Source organism: Nomascus leucogenys, chromosome 19, assembly GCF_006542625.1.
Source record: "Nomascus leucogenys isolate Asia chromosome 19, Asia_NLE_v1, whole genome shotgun sequence".
Lineage (NCBI taxonomy): Eukaryota > Metazoa > Chordata > Mammalia > Primates > Hylobatidae > Nomascus > Nomascus leucogenys.
Window position 1 is genome coordinate 30272651 of NC_044399.1, and position 21455 is coordinate 30294105.

Below are 21455 nucleotides of genomic sequence, written 5' to 3' on the forward strand. Positions count from 1 at the left end.
AAAACAATTTGATTTATAGCAGAAATCAGAATGTAAAGTGCTTAGGATTCGATCTAACAGGAAATGTGCAAGACCTTTAAGGAGAAAATTCTAAACATTTTTGAAAATCTTTTTTAAAGCAGCTAATAAATGGTAAGATATAACATGTTCATGTATGGGAGAACTGACAATGTCATAAAAATGACAGTTCTGTCCATCTTGGTCTGTAAGTTGAGTGTATTTCCAGTAAAGTCTAATAGGAATTTTTTAACATTTGACAACTTGATTCAATTTTTTTTTGAGGCTTGAAGAGTTATGAGAATTTTGAAGAATAATGAAGATTTACTTTTATCACATATCAAGACTTACTAGAAAGCAATAGTAATTCAAACTGTTATATATTCATGCAAAAACAGACCAAGGAAACAATAGAACACAGGAAGGAAGAGCCTGCTCTATGACAAGTGATGATACAGATCAGAGGGGAATAATAGGCTGGCTGTGCCATAAACGGAGCTGAGATAATTGACTACCTGTTTGGAAAAAGATAAAATGCAATTCCTACCTCACAGCACACAAAATTGCAAATGGATTTACAAAAAAACAAAAACATAAAAAAAGCCTACTAAAACTTCTAGGAGAAAAACTTATTTAGAAGAAAAATAGGCAAAAATGTTTTAAGATTTGAGGCTAGGGAAGAATTGATACAGAAAGTAAATCCATTAGAACTGTTAATTTGGCTACATTAATATAAAGAAAATTCTGTATGACAAATTACACTGAATACAAATGTCTCAAACTGGGAGAAGATATTTGCAATGTATATAATCTACAAAGAATTGGCATCCTCTATAATAAATTCTCTATAAAAAGTCTTGTATAATAAGAAAAATATAAACACCACAATTTAAAAAAACTGTCGAAGGATTTAACACATAGTTCTCAGAGAAAGAACCCAATTGAAGAAAAGCAAATGAAAAGATATTCAGGAAAATGTATAATAAAAGAGGGATTATTTCTTAAACAACCTGGCAAAATTTACAACAGCTGGTAAAACCAAGACTTTGTGGGGTTATGGAGAAACAAGGTCTGATATACATTGCTAGTTGGAGTATAAACTAGAAGAATATACCAAGTGGGTAGTATCTTGCAAATAAATTTGACATCTTAGAAAAATGAGGATTCACAAACCCCATGAGTTCTACTTCAAGACCACTACCTATGATAAACAACATGACATGTACCAGGATGTTGATTGCCATGCTATTTGTAATAGAGGGAAAAGAAACATCATTACTCTTCCTTAGTAGGAAATGGAATAGCATACAGATATTAAAATGAATATGCTGAGCACAGTGGCCCACGCCTGTAATCCCAGCACTTCAGGATGCCGAGGCAGAGGATCATTTGAGCCCAGGAGTTGAAGACCATCCTGGGCAACATAGTGAGACCCCACCTCTACAAAAGTGAAAAATTAGCCAGGCATGGTGGCACACACCTGTGGTTCCAGCCACTTAGGAGGCTGAGGTGGGAAGGTCCCTTGAGCCGGGGAGGTCAAGGCTGCAGTGAGCTGTGACAGTGCCACTGCACTCCAGCTTGGGCAACAGAATGAGACCCTGTCCCAAAAAAATAAAATAAATAATAGATTTACATAGATCGACATGAATAACACTCAGAAATATAACATCTCATCTTTAAAAAAAAAAATCTAGTAAGTAAGCTCTACTGAATTAATCTATCCTGCCATTTCCTGCCTTTTAAAATTTTTGTTGAGGGTAAAATAATATTAAATATTCCCTTTATAGCAATCCTCTTAGTGCTTTAAGTCTGCTTGTTGGGTCCTTGTTTCAATTTTATACAAGGTCGTTTCCTTTCCTGCTTTCCAGCATTTCATTAAGTTCTTGTTCAGGTCTCCAGCTAGATCAGTCTCATTGGTTCTAGCAGGTGTGGGTCTTGGTGGGTTGGTGCAAGGCCAGTCACCATTTCAGCTCTTCAGAAAGTCCCGGAACCAGTCAGTTTTGCAGTTCATTCCTAATACTAAGATTGTTTCTGCTTCACTTATCTTTTTAACCCTCAGTGTACCAAGAAAAACAGTCATCACCATTTACTATCTAGGTTGAATAAACTCTGTTTAAAAAATTATTTTAGATTATTTTCCAAATAATTTACAAAACACAAGAATAAAGAGATAAAAAAACTATTACATATTAAATAAGAACTTGAATATATAAATAAAATTTTTATGCCATGTTTTCCTGGTCTTGAGGTGTTTTGGATTTTGGTTTTTGGAATATTTGCATATACATTAAGATATCTTGGCGTTGGGACTCTGGTCTAAACATGAAATCAATTTATGTTTTGTATATACCTTGTACACACAGCCTGAAGGTAATTCTGTACAATATTTTAAATAATTTTGTTACTGAAACAAAGTCTGTGTACATTGAATTATCAGAAAGCTAAGGCGTCACTATCTCAGCCACTAGATGTGGATGGTCTGCGGTTGGTTGGCATCACCATTGTTTCTGATTGTAAATTTATATGCCTGATAAATAATCATTTTCATACATGTATTGAGACACAAGTACTTAACGGTAAAAAATATGACACACCATTAATACAGTGAAAAAATAGTGAGTTTAGGGTAACTAAGCAGCACAATGGCATCACCAGAATACCTGGATAAGCTGTTAAACAACAGCAACACCAAACAGCAGCAGTTTCAGTCACCACCTACAATGTTGTGGGGGGCTTTTGTTTTGGTTTGGTTTTTTGAGATGGGGTCTCACTCCATTGCCTAGGCTGGAATGCAGTGGCACCATCATGGCTCACCACAGCCTCAACCTCCTGGGCTCAAGCCGTCCTCCTACCTCAGCCTCCCGAATAGCTGGGACTACAGGTGTGCACCACCATACCTGGCTAATTTTAGAAATCTTGTTGTAGAGACAAGGTCTCCCTAGGTTGCCCAGGCTGGTCTCAAACTCCTGGGCTCAAGTGATCCTCCTGCCTCAGCCTCCCAAAGTGCTGAAATGACAGGTGTGGGCTACCATGCCCAGCTGATGTTGTGTTTTGATTAAAAGATTATCATACAGTAACCCCCTGTGTGTGGTCCACCTTTCAGATTTTGGAACATTTTGGATTTTGAATTTTTGAATTAGGGATACTCAACTCCTCCAAATGGGCAGGAGCCTCTGAATGCAACTAACTGTTCATCAGCTGTCCTGCATCAACTTACAAATACTGATTCTAAGTTTCAAATACATCTTTGTTGGCTTCTAAATTGTTATTACTTCTGGTTCTTCTTGCACTTACAGCATCAAAACGTAATGCTTTAAGAATTTTTTTGAGATCTTTGTCTCCTAATTTTGTTGAAGAGAGGATGACCATTATATGTTCCACAGTTGCAAAACATTTTTATTTTTAGATTTGTAGATACCTTTCAGAATGATCAATTCTGTTTTTTATGGTCAATCCAATTTTTTAATGTCTACTTCATCTACTTCTTCTGGCTATCTCTCTGTAATACCTGCCTTCAGCATCTGTCTACTTTTAAACTATATCAAGAAAATTTGGTGCACAAATGAAATAAAAGATAAAAGCATACTGTCATGTGTCCTTTTAGCAAAATGGGATGGCCTCATTTCTTGTCACAAAATATTCCATAAAGAAGACTTTCTATTGAATAAGTAACTGAATGAAAATGCTTTGTCCTTAGATTAAAAGTATATTATTCACTCATTGGTTCTTGAGTTTGAGAAAATGTATGTAGGGTATCATCATCTGAAGGCACATAGACTGAGATTTTACTTATAATCATCAATGTCAGCATCTTTATTAGAGTCCTAAATGCTGCTATCTTATTCTTTGTGTTCAACTTCTGACTCATCTAATAATTCGAAAACAGTTTCCTCAGATTTTCTTCGTCATTCTGGCCAGAGGACTTACAAATGTTAATGCTTAATCATATTCAATAAAATGTAGAATCAGGTCACAAAAGATGTTAGCTCCAGACTTCTTTTATGCCTTCTTGAAAGATAACACATACCTTGCACAACACAGTAAGAAAACTGAAGAATGATATCATAGTGATACTTGTTTCACTGTTGTGTCATTCTTCTAAGTAATTTAGTCATTTTTTATTATACTTTAAGTTCTGGGATACATGTGCAGAACTTGCAGGTTTGTTACATAGGTATACATGTGCCATGGTGATTGGCTGCACCCATCAACCCGTCATCTACATTAGGTATTTCTCCTAATGCTATCCCTCCCCTAGCCCCCCAGCCCCTGACAGGCCCCAGTGTATGATGTTCCCCTCCCTGTGATCATGTGTTCTCATTGTTCATTTCCCACTTATGAATGAGAACATGTGGTGTTTGGTTTTCTGTTCCTGTGTTGGTTTGCTGAGAATGATGGTTTCCAGCTTCATCCATGTCCCTGCCAAGGACATGAACTCATCCGTTTTTATGGCTGCATAGTATTCCATGGTGTATATGTGCCACATTTTCTTTATCTAGTCTATCATTGATGAGCATTTGGGTTGGTTCCAAGTCTTTGCTATTGTGAACAGTGCCTCAATAAACATGTGTGCGTGTGTATTTATAGTAGAATGATTGTAATGGGATTGCTGGGTCAAATGGTATTTCTGGTTCTGGATCCTTCAGGAATCACCACACTGTCAAAACAGCATGGTACTGGTACCAAAACAGATATATAGACTAAAGGAACAGAACAGAGGCCTCAGAAATAATGCCACACATCGACAACCATCTGATCTTTGACAAACCTGACAAAAACAAGCAATGGGGAAAGGATTCCCTATTTAATAAATTGTGTTGGGAAAACTGGCTAGCCATATGCAGAAAACTGAAACCGGACCCCTTCCTTACACCTTATACAAAAATTAACTCAAGATGGATTAAAGACTTAAATGTAAGACCTAAAACCATAAAAATCCCAAAAGAAAACCTAGGCAATACCATTCAGGACATAGGCATGGGCAAAGACTTCATTTTTCTATTTTCTTATTTTAATCCTTTTTAAGCATAGTTGAGAATAATTGATTAGTAATGATGTAATTTCTAGTATGATGAAATAGCATAATATGTCTTAGATTTATAAAAAGATCTAGTAGATCCAAATGGCAATTGTAAGATAGAATTTTATTCTATTTTTTTAAATGTGGGGTTTTTTTTGTTTTGTTTGTTTGCTCTTTGGAAGACTTATAAAAAGGAAAAAAGTCATGAGATATCAATTTTTATAAATAGTACTACTTAAAACAGAAACTCAGAAACTGAGATTGGGTCTAACGGACCCTAATGAGATACTGAGGATTAAACACTAGGCAGAAGTGAGTTAAAATGCCATATGAAGAAGCATTTTATAACATCTCAGTTGTGATAGTTACCACATGGCTACATAGGTAACTTTGGTGCTGTTTTTAAAGTTGCAAGCAATTTAAATATTAAACTACTGATGATAAAATTGAGTTAGCAAAGAATTTCTAGTTTTATATTAATTATAGCCAGCCTTTTCAGTTATACCTTTCTCACATCCAGAAATGGCTTAATGTACTCAGCTAATGACCCCAATGCAAGATATATGTGTGTTACATAACAAAGAAAAACATCACCTCTGTAATTTTGGACAGTCCACATTGACGGAGATGAACACTTGCATATAGGTCAAACTAGTTAAATACAGAACAGCCGCTTTTGAAAGCTGTTGCCAGGGCTCAACAGCGTCAGCTCTGTTTCTATGGAGAAAGACTTTACAGATGTTAAAAACAGAGCTAAAAGCCAATGAATGGAAGAGGATTGTGTTGTGGAAATTTAATTTTTTTGGTAAAGGGTTTATTGATGAATCAGCTATTTTAGTCTGTGAACATTAATCTTGACATCTTCTTTACCCAATTCTCAATTTCTTGTAATAAGATCTTGCTTTTATTTAAGAAACACACAATGTAAAATTTGATGTTATTGCACTGACTAGGTGGGGGAAGGGACCTGATGACAGGTAACAAGATTAGTAAGGTTCTGAAAAGGTCAGAATTGTACTGAATTATGTTTAGAACAGATTGCCCCTGCGATCATTTAATCAAACAGTGTTCGTATTGTCTTTGTCCCTGTCCACATACGTGATTTTTGAGGTTGGGCTGAGAAGGAAATCATGATTCCATCAACAACATAAGGCACATTGACAGTAAAACTCGTATATTATAGCAGCTTTTTGTTTCATGCTGTATTGGGCAGACAACCTTGAAGAAAAAAAAAGCTTTTAAAAATAATGTAAAATCTCACAGTTTTTCAGTCACAAACAGAAGTATCCTTGTTGTCACTGAAGATGACAAGAATTAATATCCTGCTGTATAGAAGTACTTTGGCAAAGTTAAGGTTGTAGTTCCAATTCCTCATTTCCAATTTTTTCTCCAGATGGAAAGATGAACAGTTTTTGGTATTGAATTTTTTTTAGGAAGCAAGTTATTTATCATTAGATACCTATTCAGTAAATGCAATGATACAGAAAAATGAAGTTTTTTTCCCTCAGATTTGAAATTAGGTTTTAAAATATGGAGGGAGAACAATTTGTAAGTAATGTTCAGGAACAAAAATAAAACCTAGTGAAACTTTAGAAACTTTAATGGATATCTGTCATCCTACATACAATTGCATTAAAGAATAGAATTTATTATTATTTTATCTGGTTTATTATGCAGTAAAATGAATTTTTCTCTTTTTGTGTGTAGTTTTATGAAATTTCATACATGTATAGATTCATGGAACCACTGTAAAAATCAGGATATAGAACATTTGCATCACCCCCAAAAATTCCTTCATGCTGTCCCTTACTGGTCACCATCTCGTTTTAGTAACCCTGGTAACTACCAATGTGTTCTCCATCCCTGTAGTTTTATCTTTTCCAGAATGTCATATAAATGTCATACACTATGTCACCTTTTGGGACTGGCTGTCTTCAGCATAATGCCTTTGAGATTCATCCAAGTCGTTGCATGTGTCAAACATCCCTTTTTATTGTTGAATAGTATTTAATTGTGTGGGTGTACTATCATTTGTTTATCTGTTGACCCACTGAAGGCCAACTGGGTTGTTTTCTAGTTTGGGGCAATTATGAGCAGAGCTGCTATAAACCAAGTAGTGGAATTTTTAGGTCATATAGCATTTTATCTATTTTTTATTTAAAAATACTTTATATATTCAGGGTTTGTTTTTGACCCAGTTGAATTTCCTTCAGGTCATTTTTGGAACTCTTTCTTCCTATGTCTGATGTAACATTTCATCTTTCATCTTTGTCATTTTTTTATTCCCCCTTTTCTTCAGATTATTATAGGTATATTCTAGTATTGTAGCCCAGAATCTGTCCTGCTTTTGTATTACTCCAGCTTAATTATATGATCCATCTTCTTACGGTATCTACGGCTTGCTACAAGACTATTCTTTACTATTTGCAGAAGACGTTCAGATGTGTCTTGCTATCCTCTTTTGTTCAGCTGCGTATATCTTGTTCTCTGGAGGCCTTTCCAAATAGATGTCTTGGTAACTCTTTAATCTTATTATGCTAGAAACAAACAAACAAAAAAATTCCCTTGCATCTTTTCCCTTCTGCAGCTTCGTTATCATACTGCAGGGTAATTTCTTTTCTTCACTGTCACAATTCCACCCCACATGCAAGCAGTAATCAAATCTAGCATTTGCTGTTTGGTCATCACCACTTCTGTCACCAAAATTCTCATTCTGTTTAGATTCTGCTTGCCTCATTTATGTACCATTGTTTGTTTCTCACTGACCTTCCAAGTGCATACTTCTTTTCATCCTAAAGCCAAGAATAAAATCATTTTATATAAAGAGCATTCTGCTTTTGCAGTTCATTTACTGATGTCCTCTGTTTCAGTAGGAAGTCCTAATTCTAGATTCAGTCTGTCATGATAGTACTGTTAACTTATGCTTTTCACATTAGGTAAATTTTATTATCCCTTTTATAGGACCTTGACTGCCTCTGGGCCTTCTGTTCAGGTGAACCCACATGCTTCTAAGTTCTTAGCAATTAGAGCCTCTCTTTCCCCTTTTATATGTCTTTGTTTTGGTACAGCTTCTCATACCCAAAAGCAGGTATACCTGTTAGTAAGGAGGATACAAGTTGTATTTGTAGGTGATATGACTGTCTACCTAGGAAATTCAAAACAGTCAGATTTTTAAGAAAACTTAGATATTATAAATAAGAGAGTAAAGTAGCCATATATAAAATAAATATATAAAAATATATTTCCTTCATACTTCCATACTGTTTCTGAAATATAATAGAAAAATCCCATCACCATTGCAACCAAAAAACATAGCTAGGAATCTTTATGAAGGAATGAAGGAATTTAAACAACAAAAACTATAAAACGTTATTGGGAAGCTGGGCCCAATGGCTCACGCCTGTAATCCTAGCACTTTGGGAAGCCAAGGTGGGAGGATCACTTAAGTCCAGAAGTTCAAGACCAGTCTGGGCAACATAGTGAGACCTTATCTCTAAAAATAAAAATAAAAATCAATTTTAAAACTTTACTGAGAGACATAAAAGTGTTGAATAATTGGAGAGGCATTGTTCTTCTAAAAATCCAAATATGCTATACAGATTTTAGTATTTCCTAAACTTAGATATTTAACCTAATTTCACTCAGAGCTTAGGTTTTTGTCTGTTTCTTTTTTTATTGGAGGTTATTCCCCCTCATAAGAATGATTCTCATGTTCATTTGGAAATACACATGATTGGAAATAGCCAAGATAGTTATGAAAAAGAAGGATGTATAGAGGAGAAGAGCTTCTTCAATATACTACTGTAAAGTTACAGAGATAAAAACATGTATGAATCCATTGAGCAGAGTAGACAGGCTGGTAATAATCTAGCATACATCAAAGTCCAAACTCTGGTAGAGATGACAGCTCAGTCAACGAAGAAAGGAGGGATAATTTAGGGAACAATGCTGGGTTGGTTATTTGAAGAATTAGTTGGCTTCTCACTTTACTTGTACCATACACAAAAATAAAACACCAGATAAAGAATTATATGTAAAGCAAAAATTTAAGAGAAGAAAATATGTGACCATCAGTGTCTGTAATGGGGAACAATTTTAAGGATAAAACTAATGAAAATATCATAAAAATAAAAATTGATGCTGGCTGTTTAGTAGAAACAGAAAACCCCTTCCACTTATCGAAAATATACCATAAATAGGCTGGGCACAGTGGCTCTCGCCTGTAATCTCAGCATTTTGGGAGGCCGAGGTGGGCAGATACCTGAGGTCTGGAGTTTGAGACCAGCCTGGCCAACGTGGTGAAACCCTGTCTCTACTAAAAATACAAAATTAGCCAGACTTGGTGGTGCACGTCCGTAATCCCAGATGTGGGAGGCTGAGGCACGAGAATCGCTTGAACCTGGGAGGCGGAGGTTGCAGTGAGCAGAGATCATACCACTGCACTCCAGCCTGGACGACAGAACGAAACTCCATCTCAAAAAAATATATATACTTATATATATGCACACACGCCATAAAGAAAAGACAAATGGCAAACTAGAATAAAGTAGTTACAAGTATAATAATGGCCCTAATGTATAAATCATTTTTTAATAAATCAATAGGAAAAGCTCTTGAATTTCAACAGAAAAGGGTGTAGAAGACATATCAAATACTAATAAAATTACCAATGGTAAAAACATGATTTTTTAACAGCACCAGCCTCTTCAGTAATTAGATAAATGTGATTTAAAAACAACAGAAAGATACCATTGTCCATCTATCAAATTGAGAATTACTTTTAAAGTGTTTCTGATATTCATTACTTATGGGAATATACCAAGATAGGCACTATCAGGTACTGTGCTGGGATTATAGATTGATAAAACCTTTCTGGAAAAGTGTTTCTACTTTTCAAGTGTTCCTATTTCAAGGGCCTTAAAATACTTAACACACCTTTTAACCTAACAATTTGCCTTTGGCAAGTAATCATCTATATTGTCAAGCGTTTAAGTATAAAAACGTTCATTGTAGGCTGGGTACAGTGGCTCACATTTGTAATCCCAGCACTTTGGAAGGTTGAGGCAGGAGGATCACGTGAGTCCTAGAGTTCAAGACCAGCCTGAGCAACATGACAAAACCCCATCTCTACAAAAAAAATAAAATATTTGCCAGGCGTGGTAGCATGCATCTGTAGTCCCAGCCACTCGGGAGGCTGAGGTGGGGGATTGCTTGAGCCTAGGAGTTTGAGGCTACAGTGAGCTTTGATCGTACCACTGCACTCCAGCCTGGGCAACAGAGTGAGATCTTGTCTCTACAAAGAATGAAAAAAGAAAATGTTTATTGCAGCAACATATATAATACTAAAAACTTAGAAATAATTAAATATCTAACAGTAAGGAATTAATATGGAGTAGGAGAGTTAAACTGTGAAACCATTCATATGATTAAATATTATAGAGCTATTAAAAATCATATTGTCGGCTGGGCACAGTGGCTCATTCCTGTAATCCCAGCACTTTGGGAGGCCAAGGCAGGCGGATCACAAGGTCAGGAGATCGAGACCATCCTAGCTAACACGGTGAAGCCCCATCTCTAATAAAAAAAAATACAAAAAAAAAAAATTGGCCGAGCATGGCGGTGGGCACCTGTAGTCCCAGCTACTCAGGAGGCTGAGGCAGGAGAATGGTGTGAACCTGGGAGGCGGAGCTTGCAGTGAGCCAAGATCACGCCACTGCATTCCAGCCTGGGCAACAGAGTGAGACTCCGTCTCAAAAAAAAAAAAAAAAAAAAAAAAAAAAAAATATATATATATATATATATGTATGTATTGTATAGGGATGGGAAAGGGTTTAAAATAATACCTGGACTGAAAAACAGGATGCAAGGTATTACATAGCTCCATTTTGGCTGAGTTTGAGATGATTGTGATTTCTTTATTTTTTGCTATTTTCCCACATTTTTTATGATTATATATTTTGCAATTGGAAGCAAAAATAACCATTGAAAATCGTTTTCAAAGAATAATATTCAAGAGAATACAAGGTACAGTAAGTTCTTAATATTTAGTTAAAATATAGAAATCTGTGGACCATTAACAGCACTTATCTTTAGACGATGTAATGATGTTTTATAGATGGGTCTTTATTGATGGGATGTCACTATGTTGCCCAGGCTGGTGTTGAACTCCTGGCCTGAAGCGATCTTCCCATGTCTGCCTTCCAAGTAGCTGGGATTATAGGCACAAGCCATGGCAAATGCAGTATATTTTAATTTATTTTTTAGTGATGGGATCTCACTGTGTCACCCAGGCTGGACTCCAACTCCTGGGCTCAAGCAATGCTCCAGCCTCAGCCTCTAGAGTAGCTGGACTATAGGCACATACCACTCTGCCCAGCTTTATTTTTAAACTTTATTTCCATTTGTTTTACAACTTTTGCTCTGTTAACAAATCTACTACTCTTATAAAAAGTTAAAAAACATTCTCTTATTAAAACGAAGATTAGGCTGGGCATGGTGGCTCACGCCTGTAATCCCAGCACTTTGGGAGGCTGAGCTGAGTGGATCACCTGAGGTCAGGAGTTCGAGACCAGCCTGGCAAACATGGTGAAACCCCGTCTCTACTAAAAATGCAAAAATTAGCCAGGAGTGGTGGCACATGCCTGTAATCCCAGCTACTCAGGAAGCTGAGACAGGAGAATCACTTGAACCCGGCAGGCAGAGGTTGCAGTAAGCTGAGATTGCGTCATTGCACTCTAGCCTGGGCGGCAGAGTGAGACGTCATCTCAAATAAACAAAAATAAAAGAACGATTATATCCTTATCAGAGATTTAGTGGATACTAACCATATTTAATCTTCAGTTTCATTATGCTCATTTAATTTTTATTGTCCACATGTTGTCATATTTAGGTTATGTTCATTTTTTACCAGTTTTGTTAATCCCTACTGTTTTTGTTTGTTTTTGAGACGGAGTCTCACTCTGTCGCCCAGGCTGGAGTGCAGTGGTGCAGTCTCGGCTCACTGCATCCTCTGCCTCCTGGTTTCATGTGATTTTCCTGCCTCAGCCTCCAGAGTAGCCGGGATTACAGGCACCTGCTACCACACCCAGCTAATTTTTGTATTTTTAGTAGAGATAGGGTTTCACCATGTTGGCCAGGCTAGTCTCGAACTCCTGACCTCAGTTGATCCATCTTCCTCTGCCTCCCAAAGTGCTGGGATTACAGGCAGGAGCCACCACGCCCGGCCATGTTTTTTGTTTATAAAGGAAAAAGAAAATTTCCAGAGCACACTTTACTCCCTGATAGGAGACTAGATTCCTTAAATATAAATTTTAGAAGGTACGTGTTAAATTAACCTAATGAATTAGTAGCATTCAGAAGTGTTTGTATCTGTTAAAGGTTCAAAATGTACAAACTAATTTCTTTTAATGGTGATTCTATTTCTAGTAAACTAAGGCAGAAATCATTATGCAGAAGAAACAGCACCCCCTTAACCATGTTCTTTTTATAAACCGTCTCTGTTCTCACTTTACTGTTAGGAAGGAGTAATCTGTTTTCATGTGATATAAGTACATGTGAGTCATGTTGAGTTTCTTCACTCATTTGTCCAATTCCCAGGCAACCTGTAGGTGGAGTTAACCTTTAGTTACATAATATAACTGAACAAACATTAAACCTACTGCTTCTGGGACAGTCTTCTCACCAAAACTCAGGGAAAATGGGAGGGTGTTGCCACTGACTGACTTAATGAAAGTATCTGACAAATGTAAGGTCTTTCAAATAATGAGATAAGAAATGTATATAAATTATTTGATCAACTACTTACTTTCTATCTATACACACACACACTATGTATCAGTATATAATGTGTACTTTCATTTTATAGCTATTAAATATGAGGTTCTAGAATGAGTTTTCAGTTTGCAGAATTCTGAGAATGTAGTTCCAACACCTTTGAGAGGACAACAACCACAATTGCACTTGCCATATTTATTAGTCAAAATGAAGCGAAGTCAATCTGTTGAAAGCTTCGTTTTGTTTTTCTGATTAGTCTGTTTAGTAAGACATTCAAATTATGATCTTTAATTTAATTTCTTCCCCTAATAGCTTGGTGCTAACAGTGGTTTGCACATCATCATCTTTGATGAAATTGATGCCATCTGCAAGCAGAGAGGGAGCATGGCTGGTAGCACGGGAGTTCATGACACTGTTGTCAACCAGTTGCTGTCCAAAATTGATGGCGTGGAGCAGCTAAACAACATCCTAGTCATTGGTATGTTTACTTTTTTAAAAAGTACTATTCATTCAAAAACGTTAGCCATAAGTTCTGAATTAAGATGTGTGTAGGTTGTGATTAAACTGTTTTGCCAGTGTTTCCAAATTGGAATCCAGTGATATTGAAGAATCTATTGTAATGCCTAGGCTTAATAGGAAAAATAAAAGATGGATTTCAGTCACTTGTAGGTTTAAGCTTATAGCTCACCCACAGATGAAAAAGATGTAGGTTGAAGCTTATAGCTCACCCAAAAATGAAAAATACACATGAAACAATGGAATGCAGTGGTTTTCAAACTGGATCTTGCAGGCCTTCAGGGGTCCTCAGAGGTGCTTTCAGGGTGAGTGAGGGCCAGTGAGTGCATTTCAGATCCTACATCACTATTATAACTTCCTCTTTTAGCTGTTTTATGTACTGAGGTGCTTCTGAAGATGACTTCTGGGGAAAAAAAAAAAAACACCCTGCTGTTTTATGAAGTCTGAAAACCACTGGCCTGTAAAAAAGAGAAGGAACTTTGGAGTCAGAGAGATTGTGTCCCATTGCCCCTCTGTCACTTTGACAGATTATTTGCCCTTTGAATCTTAAATTTTCTTTTTAAATACTGGAAGTTTTCATAACATTTATATCCCATTGGCTTATACAGTAGTGAAATAGTAAAGCAAAGTCTCCTTAGCTTGTTAGGGAAATTACTATTCTTAAATATACTAAAAGGACATTTGATTTTATTTTTGAACTCTGATCATTTGTTGTTTTAACATCTGTGTTCAGGAATGACCAATAGACCAGATCTGATAGATGAGGCTCTTCTTAGACCTGGAAGACTGGAAGTTAAAATGGAGATAGGTAAGGAGATCTGTCACTGATTGGGTGTGTGGTGGGGGGAGTGGAGGCATTTAGAGTTCATTAACAGGAACAATGTCATATGGCATAGTATTTTTTAGAAAAAGGTTTATATCATGAGAAGTGATGTTTACATGCTTGAGTACCTATAAGGAAAACATTAGGATCATAATAATCTCCTCTAGGCTGGGCGCAGTGGCTCACGCCTGTACTCCCAGCACTTTGGGAGGCTGAGGCAGGTGGATCGCTTGAGGCCAGTTGTTCAAGACCAGCCTGGCCAACATGGTGAAACCCCGGCTCTACTAAAAATATAAAAAACAGCCGGGCGTGGTGGTGTGCACCTGTAATCCCGGCTATTCAGAAGGCTGAGATAGGAGAATCGCCTGAATCCAGGAGGCGGAGGTTGCAGTGAGCTGAGATCGTACCACTGCACTCCAGCCTGGGAAACAGAGCGAGACTCTGTCTCAAAATAATAATAATAATAATGATAATCTCCTCTGATGGTGCTTTCAAGACTAGGAAAATGCCTATTTTATTTTTAATTTCATCAGGCTTGCCAGATGAGAAAGGCCGACTACAGATTCTTCACATCCACACAGCAAGAATGAGAGGGCATCAGTTACTCTCTGCTGATGTAGACATTAAAGAACTTGCCATGGAGACCAAGAATTTCAGTGGTGCTGAATTGGAGGGTCTGGTGCGAGCAGCCCAGTCCACTGCTATGAATAGACACATAAAGGTCAGGAAAATCAGCTAAACAGATTATAAACATTATGCCAGTATTCTTTCTCTTTCCTTTCAAGCATATCAAGGGGTAGGGAAATGCTGACTTTTGGTGGAGAAGAGATGGTAAAATGAATAAGAATTAATTGTCAACTGCTAAATCTTCAGAGTAGCAGGAAGGAAGATAATGTTTGCATCTGCCCTGTAGTAACCACTGACTCATCTGCCTTAGGTCATCACCATCTGACACAGACACGTGAAGTGAAAGTTTTGAAGAAGTGTTTTTAAATCTTTGTATTGTATTAAAAGTTTTAATATGGCCAGGCACGGTGGCTCACGCCTGTAATCCCAGCACTTTGGGAGGCCAAGGCGGACAAATCACGAGGTCAGGAGATCAAGACCACCCTGGCTAACACAGTGAAACCCCATCTCCACTAAAAATACAAAAAATTAGCCAGGCGTGGTGGCAGGCACCTGTAGTCCCGGCTACTCAGGAGGCTGAGGCAAGAGAATGGTGTGAACCCAGGAGGCAGAGCTTACAGTGAGCTGAGATTGCGCCACTGTACTCCAGCCTGAGCGACAGAACGAGACTCCATCTCCAAAAAAAAAAAAAAAAAAGTTGTAATATGTCAGAGGAAGTGGGAGTTTCCACGTACTAGAATTTTGGGGGCTGCTTTATTCAGCAAATATACTGAATACTTGCTATGTTCAAGGTATTGGGCTGGAGACATAAAGATAATTGTGAACTCTTCCCTCAAGGAGTTCAGAGTCAGGAAAATGGAACCATGGTAGAAATACGTACTAGGATACTTTTATTTTGATAAAGTACTCTTGATCTTCCATCTCTTCTCTCCTTCAGGTTTTAGTTACCACCTGAACATATCTGTCTCCTACTTTCAGATTTGTACTAAATACCCTCACCTAGATGTTTTATCAGGTCTCAGATTTAATATTCCAAAACCAAATTTATTGTCTTTTTTACTACTTTCCTTTCTGCTCCCATTTCCCTGTTTATCCCAATTTCCCAGGCTTAAAACATCAGGATTATCTTTGATTCCTGACACTCTGCTGTGCCCTAGGTCAAGTCATTTGCCAAATTTTTTCAGTTCTGTCTTGGCAGTGCCTTTTAGTTCTCACTGCCACTACCCACCTTCTCTTTGATTAACCTTCCTGTTTCATATCATTCAACCATTCAGACACTTTCAGTGATTCCCCATCATTTACAAAACAAAGTACAGGCTTCTTTTGAGTCTTCTGAGTCCTAGATCTGATGCTAATTGGTCTTTTGGGTCCTCTAGATCTGACCCTAACTGGCCTTTCCAAATGTGCTCCTGATTCTTCCCCAGATACTTCAGCCAAACTTAAATAATCACCGGTCATCAGACATTAATTTATTTTTCAACCTCTCTGCTTTGGTTTTGTTTTTTTGCATCACTGAGGATCTTCATCCTCTACGTTTACCTGTCTTTTCAAAACCTGGCTCATATGCTACCACTGTCCTCACACCTTTTCACATTTTGCCTTTCAATAATGTTATACCCGTTTCCTTCTTGAAATAGTAATGTGTCATTTATGGTACTGTCAGTTGACTGGTTCACAGTAGATTTATTCGGCATCTACTGCATGCTAGACCCTGTGCTAGGAGTTAATACCCCAACTGCAAAGAAGTAAAGTACCTACCATTAAGCCACCCACAGTCTAACCCTCCACGTGCAGTAACAGAAAGTACATTGCAAGGCAAGAGAGTGAACGCATGTCAGATGTGGTCAACTTGTAGGGTGAGAGAAACCTTCATATGCATGTCTGTTGGTAGAGCAGGGCCTTTTAGGTAGAGGGAACAACATATGCAAAGAAGCGGAGACACAGAATAGCATAGTGTGTTGGAGTAATTTAGTATTGCTTCAGCATGGAAGTTAGGGGAGGGGTGGTAGAGAGATTGTGGGGGATAAGTCAGGAGACTAAAGTAGGGATGGAGCACAAAGAGCCTTTTATACTCTGCTAAGAAGTATGGACTTTTTTTCTGTGAGTAGTGCTAAGCCATTGAGTTTTAAGAATAGCAGTGACATAGTGTTAAAACATAAGATCACTCTGGCAGCTCTGTCAAGTTGAGTAGTTAGAGGAGTGGAGTTGGCGACACAGGACAAGAGGGGAACTTTTATAACAGTTCAGGCAAGAAATAAAAGCCTGAACAGTTAGGTTGAGTATGCAGATATTGGGTATATCCTATCACTGGTTCTAGACCAGGAATCAGCCAACTACCAGTTTTTATAAATAAAGAGCTTTTTTGGAACACAACCACACCCATTAATTTATGTACTGTCTATGGCTGCCTGCATGCTACAATGGCAGAGTTGAGTATTTTGCAACAGGGGCTGCGTGGCCCAAGCAAAGCCTATTTTAGTGCTTTTATTTTAGGTACTATCTGCCACTTTATGGAAGTTTGCTGGCCCTTCTTCTAGACTTTAAATCCCTGTCTTATTCACCTCAGAGTCTCCCACAGTACCCCAAATAGATCTAAATAATGAGCACATGGTAGGTGTCCAGTAAATTATTTTTCTTTTTTTTTTTTTGAAACGGAGTCTTACTCTGTCGCCCAGGCTGGAGTGCAGTGGCACAGTCTTGGCTCACTGCAACCTCTGCCTCCTGGGTTCAAGTGATTCTCCTGCCTCAGCCTCCCGAGTAGCTGGAACTACAGGCATGTGCCACCACGCCCAGCTAATTTTTTGTATCTCTAGTGGAGATGGGGTTTCACCATGTTGGCCAGGCTGGTCTCGAACTCCTGACCTCGTGATCCGCCCACCTCAGCCTCCCAAAATGTTGGGATTACAGGTGTGAGCCACCGTGCCCAGCCAGTATTTTTTAAATGAATAAACTTACATAACTATTCTGAATCAAACTCTATCCATAAGTCATAATTTCCCTACATAATAGAGGTGGCTTTGTTCTAGCTCAAGAATGCCAAAGGTTTGGATGGTGTGGGAATATTGTATTGGGTCTTTATATAATGGATCCATTCAGAGACTATGTTTTTATTCTTCCTTGTTTGTTTGTTTGTTTTGAGACGGAATCTCGCTCTGTCGCCCAGGGTGGAGTGCAGTGGTGCAATCTCAGCTCATTGCAAGCTCCACCTTCCAGGTTCAGCCATTCTCCTGCCTCAGCCTCCCAAGTAGCTGGGACTACAGGCGCCCGCCACCATGCCTGGCTAATTTTTTGTATTTTTAGTTGAGATGGGGTTTCACCGTGTTAGCTAGGATGGTCTCGATCTCCTGACCTCCAGATCCGCCTGCCTCGGCCTCCCAAAGTGTTGGGATTACAGGCGTGAGCCACCATGCCCGGCCATGCAATACTGTTTTAATAAGAAGAGATGGCGACTTCAAGAAAAATGATGTAAACAGTGTGAAAATTGGTCCCTACCATACTATCTTTCATCTCAGACCACATGGGTGCATCTTGATATAATCCACAGTAACTAGTTTACTAGTTGTCATATTTTTCATACGTGTTGGCCATGGAATTTTTCTCTTAGTCATTTGTCATTTTAACTACAATAATCCCATCCCAAAATTTCACTTTAAGCCATTGTCTCAGTAAGAAACATGCTTTCTTCAAGCATATATTGGGTTTATCTACATATAAGGCAATGAGGAATGGTGGGAAGATCGCAGATACCGTAGTCAGAAGGTGTGGTTATGCATTATGTTTCTTCTACCTTTTTGTTTCTGACCTGTCAATGGGAAACATTACCTATCTAATCAGATTTGTATGAGAATGAAAGCAAATACTTTATATAAAAGTGCCTTGTAAACTCTGTAAATGCTAGTTATCTCTATTTTTTTAATTGGCTGATTTGAGAGGATATCAGTACATCCTTTTCAATATATGAATTTCTGATTTTTATTGACTCTTTGTAGTTACACTTTTTCTAATTGCAAAGCTAAAATGTCACCCTTGTACATAATATATTTCTGATTTGCAAGTAAGCAGTAGTGCAAATAGTTCATGTTTCCATCACTTTTTTCCATGTGATAGAATTATCTATAAGCTTCAGGTGATATATATTGACTTGCAATCATTGCTCCTTGTACCAAACAGCTCCTAATTTTTCACCATATCAATGGAATAACTATGTAGCACTTTAGGGATGAGAAAGCTATGTAAGACACTAATCTTACCCCCAAAAAGAAATATTACTAACATTTCATCTTCTGCATTTTAAAAAATCTGCATTGTCAGAAGGTCTTTAAAGACTGTTTTTCCAATGACTCCTCCTTGGCTAAACAAAAGAAATACGGTTTTAGTCTTCCATTGCTATAGATGTTTGTAGCTTTAATAATGATCGATGAATAAATATTTAAATTGAAACTTATAAAGTTGTTACTGAACTTTAAAACATTCAAAATGTACAAGTGTTATGATGTTCTTTCTTTGTATTTTAAAAAGCCGTTATTAGTGTTATTTTGCTTCCTCTTCAAAAGATTGAGGCCTAAAGAAAGATTTAGTCAGGTGGACTAAACAAGTCTTTCCTGTTAAACTGTTTTCAGGTTTTCTGAGACAAGTGGAAAATCTGGTCATAAACACCTGTTGTTCATGTCATTTGTACTTGAACCTATGATTGCGGTCAACTAAAATTCATGTGACATTTGGTTGTTTTTATCTTGAAAGGAATTTCTGCTTCAGGTTGAGAAGATTCATAACCCAATTTTTTTCTCTAATCTGTTGTGAGGAAATAAACTGAGGACACACACACACACACACACACACACACTTTCTGTCACATACACTTTCCACCTGAGTCAAAGCTCTAAGTTATGTTTACAGAATTTCATAAAATTATTTCTTATTTTTTTGCAGAATTTTTGATTGATTAAGGTCATTCTACCCTTAATTTAAGAGGAATGATAAGAACTTTGAAAGGTCAGATTTAAAAGGTTATGAAATTTAAGGGTGACCACTTGATATTTGCTAGTGTTGAAATACAAGTTTATTAGTTTCTGCAGGTATAAGCTGAAAGATACTGCCTCTTCTATATTGATTAGCTGTTATAAATAAAATGCAGGAAAAATGTTGCTAATTCAAACAAATGAGAAAAGGTTTTCTGAACAAGTAAAAATTCAGAATTATAGACTTTTTAAAATTTTACAAATTTTGATAAAATGCTAAAAGTCAGCTAAGAGCAGTCCTTAGAAAATTTATTTTAATGAGCAGGTAGGAATAATTTGCAATTGGAATATTGATGGCTTACAATTATGTAACATAGAATTCCTTGTGTGCCTGAAAACGGTTTGTTCTGAAATACTTCTTCCCCACACCCATCTTAATTCACTTTTAAGAAAGGACTCAGCAATTAATTGGGTGAGTCTTTTCTTAATAATTAGCAAAATGACAAGTTTTATACCAGCTTCAGTCCTAAAATCTATCATATTTTTTGGCAAATTTTGAAAGATGGGCAAGAGTTTTCTTTCATACTGCTGTATGTATCTATCATTTGAATTCGGTTTTACTATAAGAGAATCAGAATGCAAAATATTATGGTAAAAACCTAGGCCTGTGTAGGAAAGAGGTGTTTAAAGTGAGGCTGGTAGCTTTGTTGAGATTTTAATGTTTCGATCAGAGCTCTTGTCTTCCCTTTGGCCTGAGAGTTTGTATCTTGTAGAATCCTTTCAGATGTATCAAAAAGTTTGAATCAGAGTTAAAACTTTTATATAAGGGTACCTAGGAAGGAAATCCTGTATCTGCCTTTTATAACTTATGAAAACCCCCAGGTTTGTACAAGTATAAAATGAGATAATGTGATATGATGAAATGAGATCGTGTATATGAACATACTTTATAAAGAACTGTAGACATTTGTATATTATTAATTATCATAATTCTTTCACGGATATGCTTGTTTCCTGTGACATCATTTTTCTTTTTTCTTTTTTTTTTTTTTTTTTTTGGAGATGGCATTTTCTTCTTGTTGCCTAGGTAAGAGTGCAATGGCGTGATCTCGGCTCACCACAACCTTCGCCTCCCGAGTTCAAGCAATTCCCCTGCCTCAGCCTCCAGAGTAGCTGGGATTACAGGTGCCCACCACCATGCCTGGCTAATTTTGTATTTTTAGTAGAGACAGGGTTTCGCCATGTTGGTCAGGCTGGTCTCGAACTCCCTACCTCAGGTGATCTGCCTGCCTCGGCCTCCCAAAGTGCTGGGATTATAGGTGTGAGCCACCATGCCAGGCCCATTTTTCTTTTTTTAAACTTAGAAATGCCAAATAAATGTGATTAATATTTATCAAACCTCATATGTACCAATATAAGCCCTATTAATAATTTAAATGTTTATGTTTTTTTGTTTGTTTTTGTTTTTGAGACGGAATCTCACTCTGTTGCCCAGGCTGGAGTGCAGTGGTGCCATCACAGCTCACTGCAAGCTCTGCCTCCCGGGTTCATGCCATTCTCCTGCCTCAGCCTCCCAAGTAGCTGGGACTACAGGTGTCTGCCACCATGCCTGGCTACTTTTTTGTATTTTTAGTAGAGACAGGGTTTCACCGTGTTAGCCAGGATGGTCTCGATCTCCTGACCTCGTGATCCTCTTGCCTCAGCCTCCCAAAGTGCTGGGATTACAGGCATGAGCCACCAT

At 37.6% G+C, this 21455-nt stretch overlaps 1 protein-coding gene across 3 annotated transcripts in view; it reads left to right on the forward strand.

Moving 5' to 3' along the window:
* The window catches only part of NSF (N-ethylmaleimide sensitive factor, vesicle fusing ATPase), a 166121-nt gene that overhangs the window by 88092 nt on the left and 56574 nt on the right, over nucleotides 1-21455 (forward strand). For all 3 annotated transcript variants that reach the window (XM_012497652.2, XM_003270706.3, XM_030800307.1), the window contains exons 10-12: nucleotides 13103-13268; nucleotides 14040-14114; nucleotides 14663-14850. In XM_012497652.2, coding sequence (XP_012353106.1) covers nucleotides 13103-13268; nucleotides 14040-14114; nucleotides 14663-14850 — 429 coding nt within the window. The remainder of the gene's footprint in view (nucleotides 1-13102; nucleotides 13269-14039; nucleotides 14115-14662; nucleotides 14851-21455) is intronic.